We start from the raw sequence: 20,805 nt of genomic DNA, 5'->3' as shown, positions 1-20,805 counted from the left end.
GGCCAAAGGCGAAGTGAACTTTTTTTTTTTTTTCAAAGATTTTATTTATTTGACAGAGATCACAAGTAGGCAGAGAGGCAGGCAGAGAGAGAGAGAGAAGGAAGCAGGCTCCCTGCTGAGCAGAGAGCCTGATGCGGGGTTCGATCCCAGGACCCTGAGATCATGACCTGAGCCGAAGGCAGAGGCTTAACCCACGGAGCCACCCAGGCGCTCCCTCAAAGTGAACTTTTAAGTGAGATTTTTTTTTGCCCACCCTTGCTGGAAGTTGATGGCGCCATTGTTTTGTTTCAGGCGTTCCTGGTAGCAGAGAGCTGAAGTAATGAGAAGGCATCATGGAGGCCCAGTCCCACAGCTCCACGACCACTGAGAAGAAGAAAGTGGAGAATTCCATAGTGAAATGCTCCACGCGAACAGATGTCAGCGAGAAAGCCGTGGCCTCCAGCACCACTTCCAATGGTGAGCAGCCACGGGGGATCTCCAGCAGCCACGCCTAGAGTCGCTTCTGTGTTCTCTGCATTCCTTGTACACTGAACATTTGCACCTGGACCAGGGTTTGCTCTTTTAGAGGCTAAAGAAAGCAAAAGGGGGGTGAGGGATGGGCAGGCTTTAGTAATCTCTACTTTGGCACTGAAACTACATGTTTTCTTCCAAATTTTCTAATTTGAGATGTAAATGTGATAGCTTATTTATTATAGGAAGTTTCTGTTGTGGCATTCTGGAAATCATCTTGATTAGTCTGGCAAGAGTTCAAAATACTTTGCATTTCACATGGAAAGTCTACACTAGTTGGAATAATTAGTTATTAGTTATCACAAAAGACACTGAAGTTGCCTTGTCAGGATTTGGTGGGAGGATCCGTGTCTCCCCCACCAACTCCATGCAGTTTGCTCAAAAGGATTTTAAAAGTTGTTCATGATTGGACCTCAAGGTGACACTGGTGTCTGAGGCACAGGTTTTGCTGTTGGCTTATAGAAATGGACTTAATTGTGTTGACAGGTAATACCTAGCTGCTGTTTAGGGGCGATATATTTTTTTTTAATATTTTAAGCACAATGTCGAGAGGCATTTCAATTCAAGCATGGAGCACGGCAAACAAATTCCAGAGCCCAGATTGAACAGGTTAATGGTGACCGCTTCCTTTTCCCGCTTTTGTACTCTCCTAGGCCAGTTGGTGCCTTTACTTTTTGTAGGTTTCCTAGCCTCCCCAGCCTCCTCCCATCGCCCTTCCCCTTTTCCATGTGCCCTTGAAAAGAATGAGCGGGTCTTTTCTCCTGCCTTTTGGGTGCTGCACACCTGGGCACACTGATTGGCACGAGCCAACCTACTTCCTCCCTCCCTATGGGCTTTAATTTATTTGTAACTTATATACATATATATATTTTGCATACCCCTGGAGAGTCAGAATCTACTTTGGAAGGTAAGCGCACCTTCCTTTCCTGACTGTGGCATTGTCCAAGCTGACACCCAGGAGCCTGGCCGCGCTGCTCCCTGTGCCCATCCCTGTCCGTGACTCCCATTCCTGACTGTCACCAGTATGTGTTGTTGGCTTTGCTGGGCCACGGCACAGGCTGGCGTTCAATCCGCCACTTATGAGTCCAGTTTTGAATTGATGCTCGGGGACATCTATTCACATCTGAGTTAAAATAATGAATTTCCATACCTGTGGAAATTTGTCCCTGTTTCTCCCTTTATTTGTGGTATTTGAAGTCCGGGCTGGGTCTTATTTTAGTGGGGCTGGATTGTTGTGTCATTCTTCTGGTGTGCTTATAGAAACCCCCGCTTTTGCCTTAAAAAACATTACGGGACCCTCGTTTCTTTTTTTCCTGGAATTCGTAAAAATTAGGCAAATTTCTTATTTCAGAGATAGAGTCAGCACCTGCAGGGTAGGTTGTCCGATCATTTCCCACAGGGACGTCACAGGAATAAGCTCTGTTGGGTGTTAAGCTTCAGGAAACATCGACTTTGGTTATCTTGACAGCTTGCAAGCGTGTGAGGGTGTGTGAGAGTGTGTGGAAGTGTGTGGGCATGTGTGAGCCTGTGTGCATACGAGTGTGCACGTGGGTGTGTGAAAACAGGTGAGAAGGAGAACGAGTGTCAGCTGGCCGTCCTGTGGGGACCCCTGGGAAGGCGCTGTCCCCCCGTGGTCCGTCTGTCCCAGTGAAGGCACTGCTGCTCCTGCCGGCCCCACCCATGCCTGGGAGGGTTTCGGTGCCACCGGGTTTGTCCTGAGCCACACTGACCATAGGCTCCTCTCATGAACCTGTTTAGGGTGACTCAGAACAGAACCAACCTAACCAGCCCCATGGGAGCCCAGCCGTCCGTCGAGGACATTAGCCAGTCTAGAAGGAGCGGTCTAGATTTGCCAAGTTAGGCCTGTCTTCTGAACCAGTCACGGACCCTGAACCAAACCCCGCCAGCTTTTGGCCCTGAGCGGCCCGTGTCCTTGAAACACACGTTGTCCCCTGCGCCTAGGTGGGGGTGGGGTTGAACCTGCCCTATTTGGGGCAGATGTTCATGAGTTTTGTGGGGCACAGGCCTGCAGGAGGGCTGTTCCAGCAGCTCTCTGTCCCCAGTGTTCCTGTATCTCCTAAGGGCTTCATTAACTTCTGATATGTATTGGGTAATATAAAGACCCAACCAAGTAAAAGAAGAATGTAACTGGTGGTTTGACGCACGGATTGCCGTTCCGGAAGATTCCAGGAAAACTAGAAAACAAATTTAAAGACAAGAACTAAAACCTTTTTCTTAGCGATTGCTCTGCTTAAGCAATGCTAATAACCCTCCCAGGTCCTCCCGCAGGTTTTCCTAACCAGTTTGCAGCCTCTTTGGAGCCCTAGGATCCTGCTCCAGGGGCTGGAATGACCCAGCCTCTTACTTGTTCTGCAGACTCCTACCTGGCCTCCTGCTTCCCTCCACACTTGGCTGTGGGCACCCAGCTCGGCTGGGGGCTTTGGTCCGGGTTCACTTTGGGTTTCAGCGGACGTGGGGCTGCTGGCGCTTTGTGTCTGTGCTAGCAGGTGGCTGCCATGGCCATGGTCATCTGATCTTTGTCCGTTCTGTCTCCTTTTCTCTCTTCTCTCTTTATAAACATTTCAGAGGTACCTCGATACCTGCACAGAAGCTGTTCGCACAAAGGACATTAAAATCATTTCCATCTGATCATAGCTAGTGCTGATTGCTCCTGCGTCCAGGGGTGTCCTGGACTTTCTTTACAAAGCTCTGAAATTCAGGAAGTTGCCCATGAACGGTTAAAGATGAGTTTAGCATCAAGAACCAAACGGATGCAATACACGCATTTTCCCCACTCCCGTCTGCAATTTCATGATTGCAATAAAATAAAACAGGCAAACAAAAAAGTTTTGTTATTGGTACTGTGTTAGGTTGACTTAATTTCCAGCCATTATGTGCTACGGTTTGTTCCCAATTGTGAACCTTCCAGCCAAACCACGCACATTCCATTGCATGTCCTTGCACATCTGTTTTCCTCGTTTTCTCAGCTGAGTATCTCGTGCTAGAACAACACTCATACAGAGTTTTGTTTAAACACACACATTCACTCACCCCAAATGTATGGCTCAAAAACGGAGCAGACTTCTAAATAAGCATTTGACTCTTAATGCTGAAATTTAAAATGACACACACAAGTGACAAATTGTTCTGAGACTTGTATGGGGGGGGGTTGGGGAAGACAAGCCATGTTTGATTTTTCTAACATTGAAGACCCCATATCAACCTAGAAAGCATTTAGTATTCTTACCCAGGAACCGCAATGTGTGTGTTTCACGTGTTTGATTTTAAGCTTTAGGGTTATTTAGTCAACGTAAATGACAGAAGAAAAGACTTTCGGCTCTCTGAGTCTTTGTTACGTGCAATTGTGAGTGAAGGATTATTTTTGGCATCTAATATATTTCACATACACAGTGAGTGCTCACATATTTAGGTGGTATTGTTTACTTAAAAACTGCCAAGTGTGCTAACATGCTAGGACCGCAAGGAAAATTCCTGAATAATCTGTTTGTTGCTGGTATGGATTCGTTGCTTTTAAAGCTCCATGTTATGTTTTGTAAATAGTAAATGGATTTTAGTCCAGATATTTCGAGGTTTTAAACACGATCTTTACCCCATAACATTTCCTTCCATGACTTGCAAACACTGACTTTCCAATTTGAAGTCTTTTATGTCATTTTGGGCCGATGATTTTCTTTGAAAAGAGTAATCTGATCTTTCTTATTAGCCTACTACTCTGCTTTAAAAACAAGAAAGGCCCTAATAATGAACGTATGTAGGCCGTGGTCTCAGAGATGTTTTATTGGCTCTGATGGTTATTGGGAACATACCTTAAATGATAGAAAACAGAAATTATTATCCTAATGGTGATGCAATATGAAACCACAGTTGATAGATTAATAATGGAGAGGAAGTTCCCTGTTCACTTTCTTCTTTCAAGAGGAAGGGCCTTGGTTCTCCTCTGCTTAAAAAAGACTCTTAAAGGTTTGTAAGGGGAGAGTGTTGTGGTCTGCAAATATGTAAGGAGATACTTTTTTTTTAACTTTAACCTTTGGTTATTTCCTGGCCCTGGGATTTTCCTGTCAGTGTATTGTGGTAGCAACTGGTCTCCTGGCTGAGAGTAAGGGGGCTCAGAGTTTGGTTGGAAATTTGGAATTCATTGGCTGTTCTCTATCATGAGCTCTTGTCTCCTTGATTTTTTTTTTTTTAAGATTTTATTTATTTATTTGACAGATAGAGATCACAAGTAGGCAGAGAGGCAGGCAGAGAGAGAGGAAGAAGCAGGCTCCTTGCTGAGCAGAGAGCCCGACTCAGAGCTCTATCCCAGGACCCTGGGATCATGACCCGAGCCTGAGGCAGAAGCCTTAACCCACTGAGCCACCCAGGCGCCCCTTGATTTTTATTATTTTTTTTTAATGATAAGATGTACTTAATTCTGCTCAGAAATGGGTGAGCGATTTGTACACTATAGACTGTGACTTTTAGTTTTCTAGTGCCTTTAGATGTTCAACCCTTTTTTTTTTTTCTTGGCCACATTTTTTTCCTGACACATGATAGTTGGGAAGGGCTGTCAGATAAAATGGATTTCAAATTATAGGATGATTGGTTAGGAGAACCCCCAAGTTTGGGGATGGGAAGGCTTGGATTGAGTTCTGGCACCAGGTTAGACTAGCTGTGAGTGCAGGCAAATTAACTTCTCAAAGTCTCAATTTCCTCGTCTTTTTAGCAAGAAAGTGATGAGACCCACTTCACAGGATCTGTAGAGGATGAAGTGAGGCAGTGTCTGTAGCCTTCTGTCGAAAGAGCAAATGTCAGCCGTTGTTCTGGGACAGAGCCTGTGGACGAGTTAAATGTTACGAATCCAAAACAAAAGGATTGTGTTTTCTTGAATATACACATAGATTTTGAAATTAAGGGAAAAATGTTTGGGAAAAGTAATTTTGAATCTGCCGGACCCTGGAAAATAGTTCAAGATGTTTCACAAATCCCGAATGTGACCAAGTTTGCACATTTTTTAAAAAAATTAACATATAATGTATTATTTGTTTCAGGGGTGCAGGCCTGTGATTCATCAGTCTTACACAATTCACAGCGCTCACCATAACACATACCGTCCCCAATGTCCATCCCCCAGCCACCCTATCCCCCCAACCCACTCCACTCCAGCAACCCTCAGTTTGTTTCCTGAGATTAAGAGTCTCTTAGGGTTTGTCTCCCTCTCTGGATTCATCTTGTTTCATTTTTCCCTCCCTTCCCCTATGATCCTCTGTTTTGTTTCTCAAATTCCTCCTATCAGTGAGATCATTCAATAATTGTCTTTCTCTGATTGCACATCTTAAGGAAGGATGGATAGCAAAGTTTCTGCACCATTCTTCTGAATGCTTCCTTAAGCCAGAAAATCAGGAAAATAATTTTGAGCACATTTATTTCGAATTCTTTTGACCTTGAAAAACTAACATTGATTATATGGCTTAGCATACGAAACGGCATGTGCATGTCCCTTTTCTTGATTCTTTTTTCTGGGGTAAAGGAGTTGGTTTGTGTCGTATTAGAGTTAGATTTTATGATTCTTAAAGAAGCGTTCACCTTTTTAAACCAACTAACTAATGATAGATAATCTGATTCTCATAAGAGCTCTGGCTCCCTTGCACTCCATACTCACGTGTCCCAGAACCCAGCAACCTCTGATTCTTATTTTGGCTGAGGAGATCACCTTTCCTGCAGTCACCCAGGCTTGAAACCGCACCGTCACCTTTGACCCCTCTGTCTCTCATGCTTCCCACATCCTACTAGTTTTGAAGTCCTGGTAGATTTTCCTCTGTAATTATTCACCCCTGTGTCCCTTCAGGCCACCCTACTGCGCTGTGCTATTTAAAACCTACTACCTCATGCCTAGACAGTTAAAGTAACCTTCTGTCCAATCACCTTGCCGTTGGTCTCTGCGCTTCTCATTTATGGGACTTGTTTCTGCCAAATGAATCTTTTTATGGTTCTGGTCATGCCACGCCCCTCCTCTAGAACCCTCAGTGATTCCCAGTTACATATAGAATACTGTTCAGAACCCTTTGATTAACATTTAGGTATCTTCCAAAAATCTGACCGCAGTCTGACTTTCCAGTCTGATCTGTTACCATACTTTCCCATGTGTAACCCATATTTTAGTTAAATTGAAGGGCTCTTTGCTTCTGTTTATGTTGTTCTTCCATAGAATCTGTGTAAATTCTTCTCAGCTGTGACTGTCCTCCTTCTCTCTCTCTCTCTCTCTCTCTCTCTCTCCATACAGACTTGTGTCCTTTTGGCAACTACCTGGTAGCACTTGTTTTTGGGGGTATTTTATTTATGATTATTATTTTCATGAAAAGATTATATTTTAGAGAAGTTTTAGATTTACAGAAAAATGGAGCTGAGGGTACAGAGTTCCTGTCTACCCCCTAACCCCTTAGGTCCCCTTGTTAACAGTGTGGTACATTTGTTAAAACTGATGGACCAGTATTGGCACACTATTGTTAACCGAAGTCCCTAGTTTTCATTAGAGGCCGCTCCTTGTGTTGTAGATCCTGTGGGATTGGACAGATGTGTCAGGACATGTAGCCACTGTGAGAGTGTCCTACAGAACAGTTTCACTGCCCTAAAAGTCCTATGTACCCCACCTGTTCATCTCTTTCCCATCTCCATAACATGTTTATCTTTCAGTTAAAACATTTTTTGTGATTTAAATTTTTGTTCGTTAACATAGAATGCAGTTTTGGTTTCAGGAGTAGAATTCAGTGATTCATCACTTCCATATAATCCCCCGCCCCAGCTCAACACAAGTGCCCTCCTGAGTGCCCATCCCCCATCTAGCCCATCCCCCACCCACCTCCTTCCACCAGCCCTCAGTTTGTTCTCTGTCTTTCAGAGTCTCTCATGGCTTGTTTCCTTCTTTCTCTCTCTCTCCCCCCCTCCTTTTTTAAACCCCCCTTCCCACGTGTTTGTCTGTTTTCTTTCGTAAATTCCACTTATGAGTGAGATTCTATGGTGTTTGTTTTTCTCTCATTTATTTCACTTAGCGTAATGCCCTCTAGTTCCATCCACATCATTGCAAATGGCACAATTTCATTTTTGATGGCTGCATAATATTCCATTGCACACACACCCCATCTTCTTTATCCATTCATCAGTCGATAGACATCTGGGCTTTCTCCAGTTTGGCTAGTGCTGATAATGCTGCTGTAAACATCCGGGTACATGTACCCCTTCAAATCTGTATGTTTGTATCCTTTGGGGTAAATACCCAGTAGTGGGATTGCTGTGTTGTAGGGTAGCTCTATTTTTAACTTCCTGAGGAACCTCCACACTATTCTCCAGAGTGGCTGCCCCAGCTTGCATTCCCAGCAACAGTGCAAGAGGGTTTCCCCTCCTTCACATCCTCGCCAACCTTTGTTTTTTCCTGTGTGCTTGATTTTAGCCATTGTGACAGGTATGTGGTGGTTTTGACTTATATTTCCTTAGTTAAATTTTTTTTGAACATAGCACCTGATTTGTCCCCCATGCCCCACCCCACTTCAGTGTCTTGTGCTGGGAGGTCCCCAGGGGACATTCAGTGGGACTGCGTGGCATGCTGCCCAAGCTTACCAGGACTGACGGCCGCTCCATGGGGACAGGTGACATGTGGCGCCTAGTGGCAGTGTTAACGCCAGGGCTTGAATCCCAGCTCTGTCCCTTCATTGCTGTGTGATCTTGGGCTAATTACTTAACATCTCTGAGGCCAGCACGGTGAGTACCCACCATGTCAGCTGTTACTAGTAAATGGGCTCTTCGGAGCATAAGTTGACAGGATTTCATTCACGGGCACCTTTCATCTCATTCTTTCAGCACAACATCGTTTGGAAATAATCTAGGAGTGGGTAAACTTTAATCTGATCAAGAGAATTAGAGGGTACTGCCCAAAAGTCTTAAAATGTGGTCCTCAAGACCTAGTTTAACAGGAAGGAGGCAGATGACAGGAGCTGTGATCGGCACACTGCCTCAAATCACTGGTCCTGATATGGGCACACGTTTGGATTTAACTAAGCAGATGCTCTCAGGGTCTCCTTCTCATTTATAAATACTCATCCAAATTGTGGGATGAAATCAGTAATTCTGTGCTAATGGGCTTCCCCAAGGGCAAGGCTCCTTTTTCTCGTGTATGTAACTATTGGATTTCTCCTCTAAAAGGACAATTCTCGGGCACCCAGATACATGAGGAATGAATATCAAACCCATCTTGCCAGAGCCTCGCACACTTGGGACTAAAAAGCCACGGGATGGTGTGCATGGCCTGTGGAAAGTTCTGGGCTGCTTTGCTTACTCTTGATCAAGCGATGTGGTTATTTCGCATTTCCAGAATTAACCTGGTTCAGAATCAGAAACAGTAAGAATAACAGCAAGAGCAGTAGCTCAGGGCCAAGACAGCGCTAGTGGGCGGGCATGCTCGCCTGGGGAGGTGGCCTGGTGGCCTTCTGCCTCCTACGTCTTGGGCCCAGGTGGGGGAAGGGCCTGCGTGTCCAGCAGCTCGTCCAGCAGCTCGCAGGATGGGATCATACAGGATCGCCACACTGAGCTCTGGGTCCACCAGGGTCCCAGGCAGAGAAGGAGGTGGGGGCTGGTGGGGGGGGATAGTAAAAGCAAAAATCCCCCTGTTCTCTCATTTACATGGAAATCTTTCCAAATACATCTGCCATCATTCACATTTATTAAAAAAAAGAACTTACATGGTGCACAATTCACTCTTATTGTGCACGCCTGTGAGTTTGGACAAATCGATAAAGTCATGTAGCCACCACCACAGTCAGGACATAGGTTCAGGCGCGCCCCATTTGATAATTGCTTGCTTTTTAAACTTGGCTTAGTGATACATGTTGTAAGAGTCGGTAGTAATAGCAGGAAGCATTAGAACTACAGTTGCTGCTGGATGTTACGTGTATTTCGTGTTTTCAGAAAGTCCATTTTTTTTTAAGACCCTGTACACATAGTTTTTTCCCCTTTCTTTTTAAGTATTTCATGTTGAATTGGTAGTGGGAGTACAACGTTCTTGAATATTGCCCAGAAGTATATGGCCTAGCGTGTCTCCTAGTCTGTCTTTTCTGAGTGTCCGGTCAATGTATTGTTTCCTTTTAGGCATATTTAAAATGTCATTTTACTTAAAACCCAAAGCACTCCTATTACTGAGGGCTTTTTCTGCTGTTGTTTTGCCTCCGTGAATTAATTGCATGAGAACATTAGAATCAGAACACGTAATGCAGCTCTAACCTAGAGAAAAAAATAGCAAAGCCTTTGTTAAATCTGTTTTCTCCCCCCCCCTTTTTTTTTTGGCAACTTCCTTCTCTTTCCCCTCTACTTTTACAGATGGGACTTCATCTCAGGTAGGGGACGTTTTTATTTTAAAAGTTCTTCCTACTCTGACTTAGGCGCTGTTTTTTTCCTTTTTCATTCCCCCTCTTTTTTTTTTTTTTTTTAAAACCCCTTTCTTTGACTCTTTCCTCTTCTTGGGCTCTCTCTCTCTCTCTCTCTCTCTCTCTCTCTTTTTCCCTTTAGTTGTAGAAAGTTGAGTTCCATCCCAATTATTAAATCTTCGGAGACCATTCCCACATGGTTCCGTAAATGGTAGCTTCACCCCGCGTCCTTTCATCTCTCCCCCTGCTCTCTGGCTTGACAGTTGAAAAGGTCTGGCTGTGCCGCACAATGGTTTGATTGGTTTCTCTGGGGGGGACTTTTCCCTGGCTCATCATTCGCCAGGCAGGTGGACCAGAAAGTCTCTTGATTCTTTTGTTGCCTCTCAAAGTCCGAGGTCTTTGACTGAATAAATCCGCCGTCATGGGATAATTTGCTAAAAGGAGCTTGGAAGATGTGAGAGAAAAGCCTCCCGACTTGGGTGCCGCATTAATGAAGTAACGGAGCCTTGGAGTTTGCAATTGAAAAATCACCAGGAATGCAGTGGGTGGAGACGGGCTTCTTTTATTTCCCATAATCAACTTTTCGTTCTATCATTTAAAGCCTGCCCAGCCCTGTGCTTGTCTGCCGCCGGCTCTGGCCACATTTGCACCCGTTTTAGGGGACAGCCCTGTCCGGCTGCAAGCCGTTTGGGCGCTGTGTCTCGTTAGTCATTAGATTATTACCCGGGGATGGAAAGAATTCCATATGACAGGACTAAGGTTGAGTTAACACAGGACGAAAAGTAATTTACAGATAGGCTGTCCCCAGCCATCTTTGTAACCCCTGATAAGGTTTCATTTCAGAATGGATAGGCGACATTTCCACTCACGGGCCCATTCCGCGACACCTGTGATAACAGCTTCTGGATCCTAATTGAAATTGGTTTCAAAATGGATTTTCACTTTTCTCTGTCTGTGGAAAATATTGAATGGACTCAGAGCTGCCACAGAGAACCCCGGACCTTGGGAAATGGAGCGGGAAGCCAGGATCATCTTTCATAACAGTGTCGATGATATGACAGTTTTGTTATCTGTCTTATTAATGAAATCATTGATCACCTGATGAGGGAGATAATACACTACGTTCCACCGTGTTCATGAAGCTCAATTAGATTCGTATTACAAATAAGGTGGGGGGGAACAAACAATGGAACTAAAGTAGTAAAGGTCACTTAAAACTTTTCATGCCCAAAGGGAGTGTTTCAGATCAGGGCATTCCGAGTGATGGTTGTCCAGGTCATTTTGAAATGATCAGAGCTAACGGGACATCCCATGCCCACCTTTTTTGGCCAGTGTGGAGTCACTCCCGATTTTAGTAAAGATTCATTAAGTGAAAATCAGAAGTCCACAGGGAAGTCGGGGGTCGGGGTGGGGAGGGAGCTCTGAATGAAATGCTTTGGAAGGAGCAGAATGGGAAAAACAAAATCTGCAGAACCTCTTCCCTCCCCGTGGCGAAGGGATTTGGGGCTTGTCCTGCGTAGGTCCAGCGGATAAGGAAGACCAAACTGAAAGAAAAGTAGCTTATTGTCTGCTCCTGCCTTAAAGTGCTTTGGGAATCCTAGTAAGATGGGAATTCGGTTTGGGTTTAACGAGGTGGCTCTATTGTTTGGGGTCAGGCTGCCCTGGAATGTGCTCTCTGTTCCTCCCCAAGGAGGCGACGGGATGCTGATGACTGCTCATGTTTCACGGTGAACTGTACTCCTAGGTGTTTCTCCTTTCTCAGTGCCAGCAAGGATCAATCCGGTCCCATCTGAGCTTGAAAGAGGAGCTGTGATCAAAGGCCCTAATGATGTCACTGATCTCTGGTGATTGATTACGAACAGAAGTTCTGGGGAATTCTGCCTTCTAATTCCTTATATTTCCTTATCATTTCAAATTCATTAGTGTCTCCCATTAGGGGAGCTAGCTGCTAATCTGCAAAATTACAAAAATGAAGGATAGAGAATGTGGTGTATTTTTCTTCTGGATCTGTCTGTGTCTATTTTTAAGTTTATTGGAGCCATGGCTACACTTTATAAGCAACCTTCCCCTTTCAGTGTACTGCAGAGAAATCGAATTCCTTCTGTAAATCAGGATACGTATTTTGGAATTCTGTGTATAGGTTGGGACAATATTATTTGGGAGCGAAAGCATTTACATTGTTTCCAAAGGAGTCTAATCATATAAAAGGTAGTTATGCATTAGGTAGGCGATCATTAAATCTATTTGAATGTTTTATTACCTTGGAAATTCAGGATTTTAGGATTTCAAAGATCCTTTTAGTTATTTTTGTGGAGCTAGTTAACATTTTCCTCTTGCTAGTCAAAAGTAAAAATCAAGGCATTCCATGCCAAGAGGTGAGAAACTGGGACAACTGGGGAAGATTCGACTTGGAAGGAAATAAAAAAAAAAAAAAAAAAAGGAGTGAGTGAGAGATCTCTTTCTGGAACCGCTCTCAACTGTACTGTAACTCTTGGCTTAGGTCCACCTAGAGTAGGGTTGATTGCGAAAGCACTGGAAAGAATTCTGTTTTGGAAGGCACTGCAGCCCGAGAAAGAAAAGTTGAATGGAAAATGGAGAACGTACAATATTATTAAAGTTACCGTTACCTTGCGTGGTTTGCTCTGGGCTGTCAAGGACTATTGCTTCGTGCTTGCTTATAGCTAATTTCTTTCACAGACACCTTCATTTTTGAGAACCACTCTGAGTAGGACTGATAAATGTGTTCAGAACCTAGAGGGAGTGTCTTTAAGGAGGAGAGACCATGCAAATGAGACTTTGGGAGAAGGTGGTGAGGTAATTATGAAACCTAAACTGTAAGGGATGTCAGAGACTTCCTCTTCACAGAATATGTGTGAGTTCTATTGGCAGTGATACGAAAAATAATCCCAGACCCTTGCCTACAAGCAAAGGAAAACTTCTAGAAAGGATAGAACAATGGTATGGTTAAAATAATGGAACTTCCAGCAATGTTAGCATTTTCTGGTAAAATATGAACCTAATACTCAGTTGAAGATTTCTTCCAAGCATTTAAAAGCTAGAGAACACACAGTGGCCCATTTCACATTAAGTTTAAATCAAATCTGTCTTGAAAAACTAATGTTTCTAGGCTTGTTTTCAAATCCTGGCAAGTCACAGAGCAGTAGAAAAGTTCCTTTCCTATAAATGTTGACAGCAGTTCCGGTAGAGGCTAACAATGTTTTATAAATAGAGTTTACTTAGCAAAAACCATATGTATGCCGAGTGAAATAACCTCACATTTATTTATGTTTTGATTTATAGAAAACATGTGCCCCTTGACAAAGCCTTTGGGCTCTTTTCCGCAATTAAAAGGAATCACATTTGAAAAAAAAAATAGCTACCATCTTAATGGGAAACTTTTTCACATAAATTCAAAGCACCTTCTTTGATCAGTGTCACACAAATTGAGACTATTTCCATCCACCGTTTAACCCCCAAAACTGGGTGAATTGAAGGAAAAAAAAGATGCTTATAAGCACGTGCACACACACACACACACACACACCCACCAGCGTACACATTGGTTGACTATTGAGGAATCTAAGGGTGTAAAAGGCTGGGTAACGGGACAGTGGCAGTGTGTCCTTGGAACAGGAGAATTTCTATTTTTCCTTCCTCCTGCTGGTGACTAGTGTTGGTGTAGCATGAGGTCGTAGTCCTCTGGTTTGCTTTGTAGTTTTTTTAGACTGCAGAGGGGAAACATGGTTCCATATGTACCTGTTGCCAGGTCCCAACAACACTAGATGAGAAGGAGAGAGAGGGAGAGGAAAGTGCTCTGTAAATTCTTTACCTAGTTTCTTTTTCTTTTTGAAAATTGTATGAGCTGGGGCTGGGCTATAAAATGCTGCTTAATTACCATGCTAGACTACATCAATGATTTTTGTACCATTGATGCCAGGCGGGGGGGGGGGGCACTTGGAGGCAGAGAGAAAGTCAGTGTTTAAATATAGAAATTTGATCCTACATGGGTATACTAATGAAATACATATAGATCTTACATATAATTGCTGGTTTAATTTTGTACCCTGTTTTAATTTGGGAAGCTTCTCATTTTTAAGTATAAACAAGGGATTATACGTGCTTAGAAAAGAAGAGTTAAATTTTTATGGAAAATCTTTCTCATGAAGGTAGTGTCAGTTTCCAAGCCCTTCCTAGCCTAGTTCCTGCCTCCATGCAGTTGGGAACGAGTTCTACTGAGTGAAGTGGGAATTGTTTCAAGAGCAGCATGGCCTCAAACAGAGATGAGCCATCTTTTTCAGCATGGGGGCTTAAATGGCAATCCAAGAGCCCTTGAGGTTCATGGATAGGCTTCAGAAAATGGACCGACCCCTCAAAGTTGTTTTATGTCATGCTTTATGGGGATGTGCCTGTGCCCTCTTTGTTTGGGTTCTTACAAGCATTCATGACCTCGTATTTGCCAGAATCACTTGTCTCCAGACCAGTTTTGCAGCTCTAACTTCCATTAGGAAAATATTGATTGAGTGATTAGAATGGCTCTTTGAAGGAATGATTATTTATGAGATGAGAACCCAACAGTGATTAGGGACTAGGAAACTGTATCTTTCTCATATAAAGTGTAAAGGGATAACCAAAGTTGTGACCCAGCTTAGTTGCTAGGGGCTTCACACTAAGATTCTGCATGCGTATCACTTTATCTCTTTAAATGAGGAACTTGGGTATGTGATTTAAAGAGCTTTTCCCCCCAAAAACTCTGTCTCTATGATAGTCCATAGGTTCCCCAGGAATTTAAAAGAAGGAGCGTCAAAGGAGTGAGATAACATAATTTAAGTTTAGAAAGGGAAATCCAGGGGGCGCCTGGGTGGCTTAGCTGGGTTGAGCGGGGTTGTGGGATGGAGCCCTGTGTTGGGCTCTATGCTCGGCATGGAGTCTGCTTGTCCCTCACCTCTGATCCCCACCCAACCCCGCCTTGCACATGCTGCCTCTCTCTCTCTCTCAAAGAAATAAGTAAAATCTTCCAAAACAAAAACAAAAACAAAAGAAAGGGACATCCACAATTCTTTCAAATTAATCTGTACAGGTTTTATGCATGTGTTCATCCTGGGTTAAAAGCTACTGATTACTTTGTTTAGGTTACTATGTGCTGTCCTAATGGTAAATCGAGACCATCCCAGGTATTTCTTTTTTTTTTTTTTTTTTTTTTTTAAGGATCTTATTTATTTATTTATTTATCCAACAGACAGAGATCACAAGTAGGCAGAGAGGCAGGCAGAGAGAGAGGAAGGGAAGCAGGCTCCCCGCCGAGCAGAGAGCCCAACGCTGGGCTGGATCCCAGGACCCTGAGATCATGACCCGAGCTGAAGGCAGAGGCTTTAACCCACTGAACCACCCAGGCACCCCTACCCCAGGTATTTTGAAGGGCAGTCTACAGAGAACAGTTTCAGGTGCAAATCCAAGATTTTGGCCTGAATTTGACTGGATTGCTGATAATTACAGGTAATTGCCATGAAGGCAGTAGATCCCCCCAAATCTGAGATGTGCGTGTCCTTGATTTAGACCTGGTTTCGTTAATTACTGACTGGACTTCCAGCACTCATCTTCCTGGGAGCACGCAGTCATGGTCTGTGTTTGGGACTGCTGGAGGAGCATTTCGCCTCTCCTGTGACTAACTCCACAGACCAGGGCCCTCCTCTAAGCCTCCTGACCATCCTCCTAGAGCGCTCCACACTGTCTTCTGTCTGGCATCTGGTTTGATGTCCTTCTGTTTCGACAGGGCTTCACTGTGAGAGCCTTTGCAAATTTCTTTGATGCTAATTGACTCGCTTTAAACTCTTTGGAGTGGAAAAAAGAAACAAAGCCAAGAGCACAATAAACTTTGATTACCAGGCTCCTAAACACTGAACCTCTCGAATAACCCATATTTTGTCATTATTTATTGAGAGTGGTATTTGTAGGTTGAAGCTGGGGAGGGCCGTTACTGTCTTCCTACAGATACAGCTCGGGGAAGGGGGCTCAGCCAAAGGCTGGAGGACGTGTGCAGACGTGAGATGATGCCACGCCACGTAAGGAGGATGACGTGGTTTGTTGCACAGAACGTAGTCGAATAATGCCTCTTGGAAAGTGTTTCCTTGAAAATGGACACTACAGAGAGTGTGCAGTGAAGAGGACACCTTAGACCTTAGGACTCCCATCTGGTGTTCTGCTTTCCGCTCAACTTTTTGGTTCGTTCATTTTTATTAAAGGAACACCTGCTCATTGGGAAATCCAGAAAAGCACAAAGAAACACGGGAACTGGGGTGCCTGGGTGGCTCAGTGGGTTAAAGCCTCTGCCTTCAGCTCAGGTCATGATCCCAGGGTCCTGGAATCGAGCCCCACATCGGGCTCTCTGCTCAGTAGGGAGTCCGCTTCCGCCTCTCTCTGCCTGCCTCTCTGCCTACTTGTGATCTCTGTCTGTCAAATAAATAAATAAAATCTTTAAAAAAAAAAAAGAAACACAGATATTGTTAATGCTTGGTTACTTTCCATCTTTGCTCTGTTCACGGTCTCTGTCTTGTGCTGCGCGTTCAGGTAGCCCTACGTTGGGGACACTTGGCACATCACCTACTACTCTCCCTCAGCTTGGTGCGATGCAGTCCTCCAGGCTCCTCTCACTGGCCCTCGACATATCTCTTTTCTTTTCCCAATTGAAAATGAGGATATGGTGAAAATCCTAAAAAATTCAGTGGCTTTGACCATACCTCACCAAATTAGCTTCCAGAATTGTAGCAACTTAGATTTCTGTCTAGCTGTTTCTGTGAGCGCTTATTCTCAGAGACTTGGTAGCATAACAGGATAGGTGCAAACGTCTCCTCGTTTCTTAAACATTTCTGATGGAAGTATAACATGCTGATAGAAAAGTGCACATGGCTGGGCGCCTGGGGGCCTCAGTCGGTTAAGCGTGTGCCTTTGGCTCAGGTCATGATCTTGGGGTCCTGGGATTGAGCCCCACATTGGGCTCCCCGCTCAGCGGTTGGCCATGGGGTACTTGATTTTTGGTGGACCTGGGGACACGTTTCTTTTGGGTACACACCTGGGAGTGAAATGACTGCTCCAGAGAAAGGACACTCTGCCCCCTGGTTTTCCCACGTCGTTGTATGGATTTGCTCCTTGTTCTTGCCAGCACTAGGTTATGTCCCGATTTCTCATTTTAGCTCTTCTGTTGGCCGTGCAATGGTATTTAGGTGTGGATTTACCTTGTCCCTGAGATCTAAGGGACTGAAGCATCTTTTTGGATATTTATTCGTTTGGATATCCTCTTTGGTGAAATGTCAAAGTCTTTTTTTTTTTTTTTTTAATTTTAGTTCTTTGGGGATAAGTAATCGTTTACTACTTGTCCTGTCTCTGATTTGAAATGATATTGTATCTGATACTGCCTTACTACGTTTTATGGCCTTTTCCTATTTTATTCTGTTGACCTACCTGTTCTTTAGCCAAGTGCTACCTTCTTTCAGATATTATAATGTATGATACATCTTATCTGGGAGTTCCCATTTATTATTGTTCCTTTTCAAATGCTCCTTCACTCTTGTTTAGTTTTTTCTTCTAGGTGAACTTTCAGGACACCTTTTTGGAATCGTGTTCTTAATAAATTTATATATGATAAAAGTATAAAATCATGGATCAATGAAGTCGGTTAGCCATAGTGATTACTTCTGGGGAGGGTGGAGAGGGATAGGGTGGGGAGGGTTCAGATGTGTCTGTGTCACCTTGTTTCTTTAAAAAGAAAAGGTTTTGGGGCGCCTGGGTGGCTCAGTGGGTTAAAGCCTCTGCCTTCGGCTCAGGTCATGATCTCAGGGTCCTGGGATCTAGCCCTGCATCGGGCTCTCTGCTCAGCGGGGAGCCTGCTTCCCTCTCTCTCTCTCTCTGCCTGCCTCTCTGCCTACTTGTGATATCTCTCTCTCTGTCAAACAAATAAAATCTTAAAAAAAAATAATAAAAAAAAGGTTTTGAGCAAATATGGCAAAATATTAATGTGTAGGTCCGGGTCGTGGGTATCTTGATGTTGATTATGTTTTGCTCCGAAATATGTCATGATTAAAAGAGACCCTTTCCAGATTTCATTTGGAACTATATATAGCTCTTTTGTCCAGGCTTTCGTGGAATTTTGTTGTCGTAGGAAACAGTCTTGATGGTTTCCTGCCGCATCTGCACAAGGTGACTTCCGTCAAAGGACACGTAAATGCACCGTCACTTGGTGTCTACGTTCTGTGTTCTGCATTCGTCTTCAGAAGCATTTTTTTAAAAAAATCTGTCACTTACAGGAAAATACTTAGGAAATAACAGTGGGCCAGACCTAACAGGTGTTTGCTTTACTTTCACCTTATATGCTTTAACTCGATCTGGAAGCAATTTAATTTTAGCTTTGTCTCATCTGTCTTGAATTGAAAGTTGCAGGTACATTGATCGATAAGTGCTTGAGTTAATGCAAATATCTCTGGAAAAATACTGTACTCCGGCTTCCCTGCATCTGGCTGCGTTTTTATCCAGTTCCAGCAGCTGCCCTCTGTATTCCCTGATAGTGGTATCTGTTCCGTGGTGGCTTTTTCTGCCGAAATCAATCAATGCCAGGGTCAAGGATCGGGGGTGGGTAGGGGCTCTTTGTTATTTGTTTATTTGTTTGCCGTTGTTGTTGGGAGAACTTTGACAGCAATGGAAAAGGCCAAAGGAATCTTGACATTTTGACTTCCTCCCTGAAGTTAGTCTATCATTGGGGTAACCTTAGCTCCCCTAATGAGCGGGTGTGCTGGCTTGGAGATGATGTTGGTCATGGCGAGTCACCGAGCAAGGTAGGTGAAGCATATGGTCTCGGGTCTGTGTGGGCTGTGTCGCCGCGATGCACACATACGAAGCAGAACTCACAAAAGAAGGCAGTCACAGACATCTTGAAAGATGCCAAGTAGCAGAATATACATCCCTTTGAAGATAGGAAGTGTTGCCGCCAAAGGTGTAATTCCAGTAGTTTCTTAAGCCTCAACTTTCTACGCTTGAAAGCATGCCCACCACTGGCTGCCTAAAGCTTTTGGAAATAATCAAGAGACATGACTCTTGCTTATTCTCCAAATTTCAAATCATTCAGCATTTTGCTGGCCTTTTGTCTGGGGAGATACACATTCGCCAGAGCTATGCCAATAAGCACAGAAAATTTGCCAGCCCACAGAGAAATTCGAACTTCCTTTTTTCTCCCGCAGGAGTGTCTCGGGGAAATCGTGGATACAATAGGACTTTTCATGTCTAGACCCTGCCCAGGGGATTTCTGTCTAATAAGAACCTTTTCTTTTTTCTTGAGCATACTCAAATGGAACAAAACTCAGGAAGAGGTTGGGGATAGAATGCAGGGAAAGAAAATACAGGAAACCCCGGATCACCATATTTTCCCAACTCTGTCGCACCCAAGTCCGCGTAGTTTTAAGTGTAAGGTTCTTTCTTACCATTGTGCTGCCCATAGTGAATAGATACTCCTGAGGCCTTGTTAAGTGCCCAAACCACCACATCTGGTTGCGAAGATTAATAAGGTATGGGGCCGGGTCTTAGGATGCTTCTGAGTAGATGAGTAAATGACCACTGTACAATATATTCACTGGATGTATGTAAGTGAGGCCTACAGAGTGTCAAGGCAAGTCTCACAGAAGAGGCGATTCTCGAATTAGATCTTGTAAATGGTTAAAGGGGAGGGGGCTGACAGAAGTCATAGGGGTGTGGTTGGAGAACAAGATTAAAAAAAAAAAAATTATTCTAGGCAGAGGGAGCAGCCAAAGCGGACTTGGAAGTGAGGATGTTCTTGCTGATTTGGGGTTATGATGTGAGTCAGTGCCGGCCACATAGTGGACAGGCTGGGGTTATGGCTATGGGAGTGTCACTGGAGAGCCATCCGGGGGCCACATGGTAGAGGTCTGTGAATGCACAGCTGATGAGTTTGGGCTTTTGACTTCATACGAGTGGGAAGAGGGGAGCAACAGTGTCTTCTGCTGATGGCCCTGGTGGGGAGAGTGGAGGCGTGGAGGGCCGAGGGCGCCTCCGGTGGGCTGTGCACCTGCTGCGGGAGTGGAGGGCAGAGTGAGGTCATGTCAGAGGAAGGCCAAAGAGGCAGTGGAGAGAGCAGTGAGCGGGGCCTGGAGAGCCACTGGATGTGCAGGAAATCAGGAGAGGGAAGGAGGGGCCCGGTGGGAGGGAGCTTTCCATGTTAAGCCCTGTGACTTTCAGAGTGTATCTGAACTGGACAGAAGGGCCTCAGGAGAGAAGCAGGCTGAGGATATGGATTCAGGATTCGTCTCAGATGTATGTGGGCAATAATGACATCGGGTAGGAGTGAAAGGGAAAGAGACACACTGCAGTGGGTGAGCCCTGGGAGGGGTGTGGGACAGGTAAGAGGGGATTGGGCTGGAGGACCAGGACCACAGACACTGGGACACGGGGTGGGGGGGTGGGGACCTGGCACCAGGCTGGTTCAGGGCAGGCGGATGGAGAGCTGAGATGGCAGCAGGGTGGTCTGCAGGGGGAGACCCAGCAGGTGGGTGTGGGAAGGGGTGCTGTTCAATGTGGGTCTCACTTTAAGGAGATGCAGAGCGCTCCAGCTGAAGACGTAGGATGGGCGGTTTGAGCCTGGGTTGAGGGTGGAAGGCAGTGAGGAAACAGAGAGTAGGGGGCTAGGGGCCTTTGCAGGCCCCCTGCAGGTGAAGCTGTGAATAAAAAAACTGGAGGGAAGGGTGGGAGTGAAGAGATTCGGTGCCCCTGGGCCTCTGGTTCCTCCGTGAACTTGTAAAGATCGATAGGAGAAAACAGGGGTGGGCGTAGGAATGGCAGGTTTTGTGAGGAATGGAGGACATCAGGGTATGGCTGAGGGCAGATGTGC

General features: G+C 44.7%; 1 protein-coding gene across 1 annotated transcript in view; it reads left to right on the top strand.

The window, feature by feature from the left end:
- The window catches only part of LOC111157049 (GLI family zinc finger 3), a 277,575-nt gene that overhangs the window by 14,465 nt on the left and 242,305 nt on the right, over positions 1-20,805 (top strand). Inside the window, exon 2 of the mRNA XM_022518260.1 lies at positions 292-456. Within this exon, the coding sequence (XP_022373968.1) occupies positions 333-456 (124 nt within the window). The 5' untranslated portion in view covers positions 292-332. The remainder of the gene's footprint in view (positions 1-291; positions 457-20,805) is intronic.

Source organism: Enhydra lutris, unplaced genomic scaffold (assembly GCF_002288905.1).
Source record: "Enhydra lutris kenyoni isolate GAN:26980312 unplaced genomic scaffold, ASM228890v2 scaffoldscaffold51, whole genome shotgun sequence".
NCBI classification, from domain to species: domain Eukaryota; kingdom Metazoa; phylum Chordata; class Mammalia; order Carnivora; family Mustelidae; genus Enhydra; species Enhydra lutris.
Note: the sequence above shows the minus strand (reverse complement) of the source record. Positions and strands in the feature narration are given on the sequence as shown.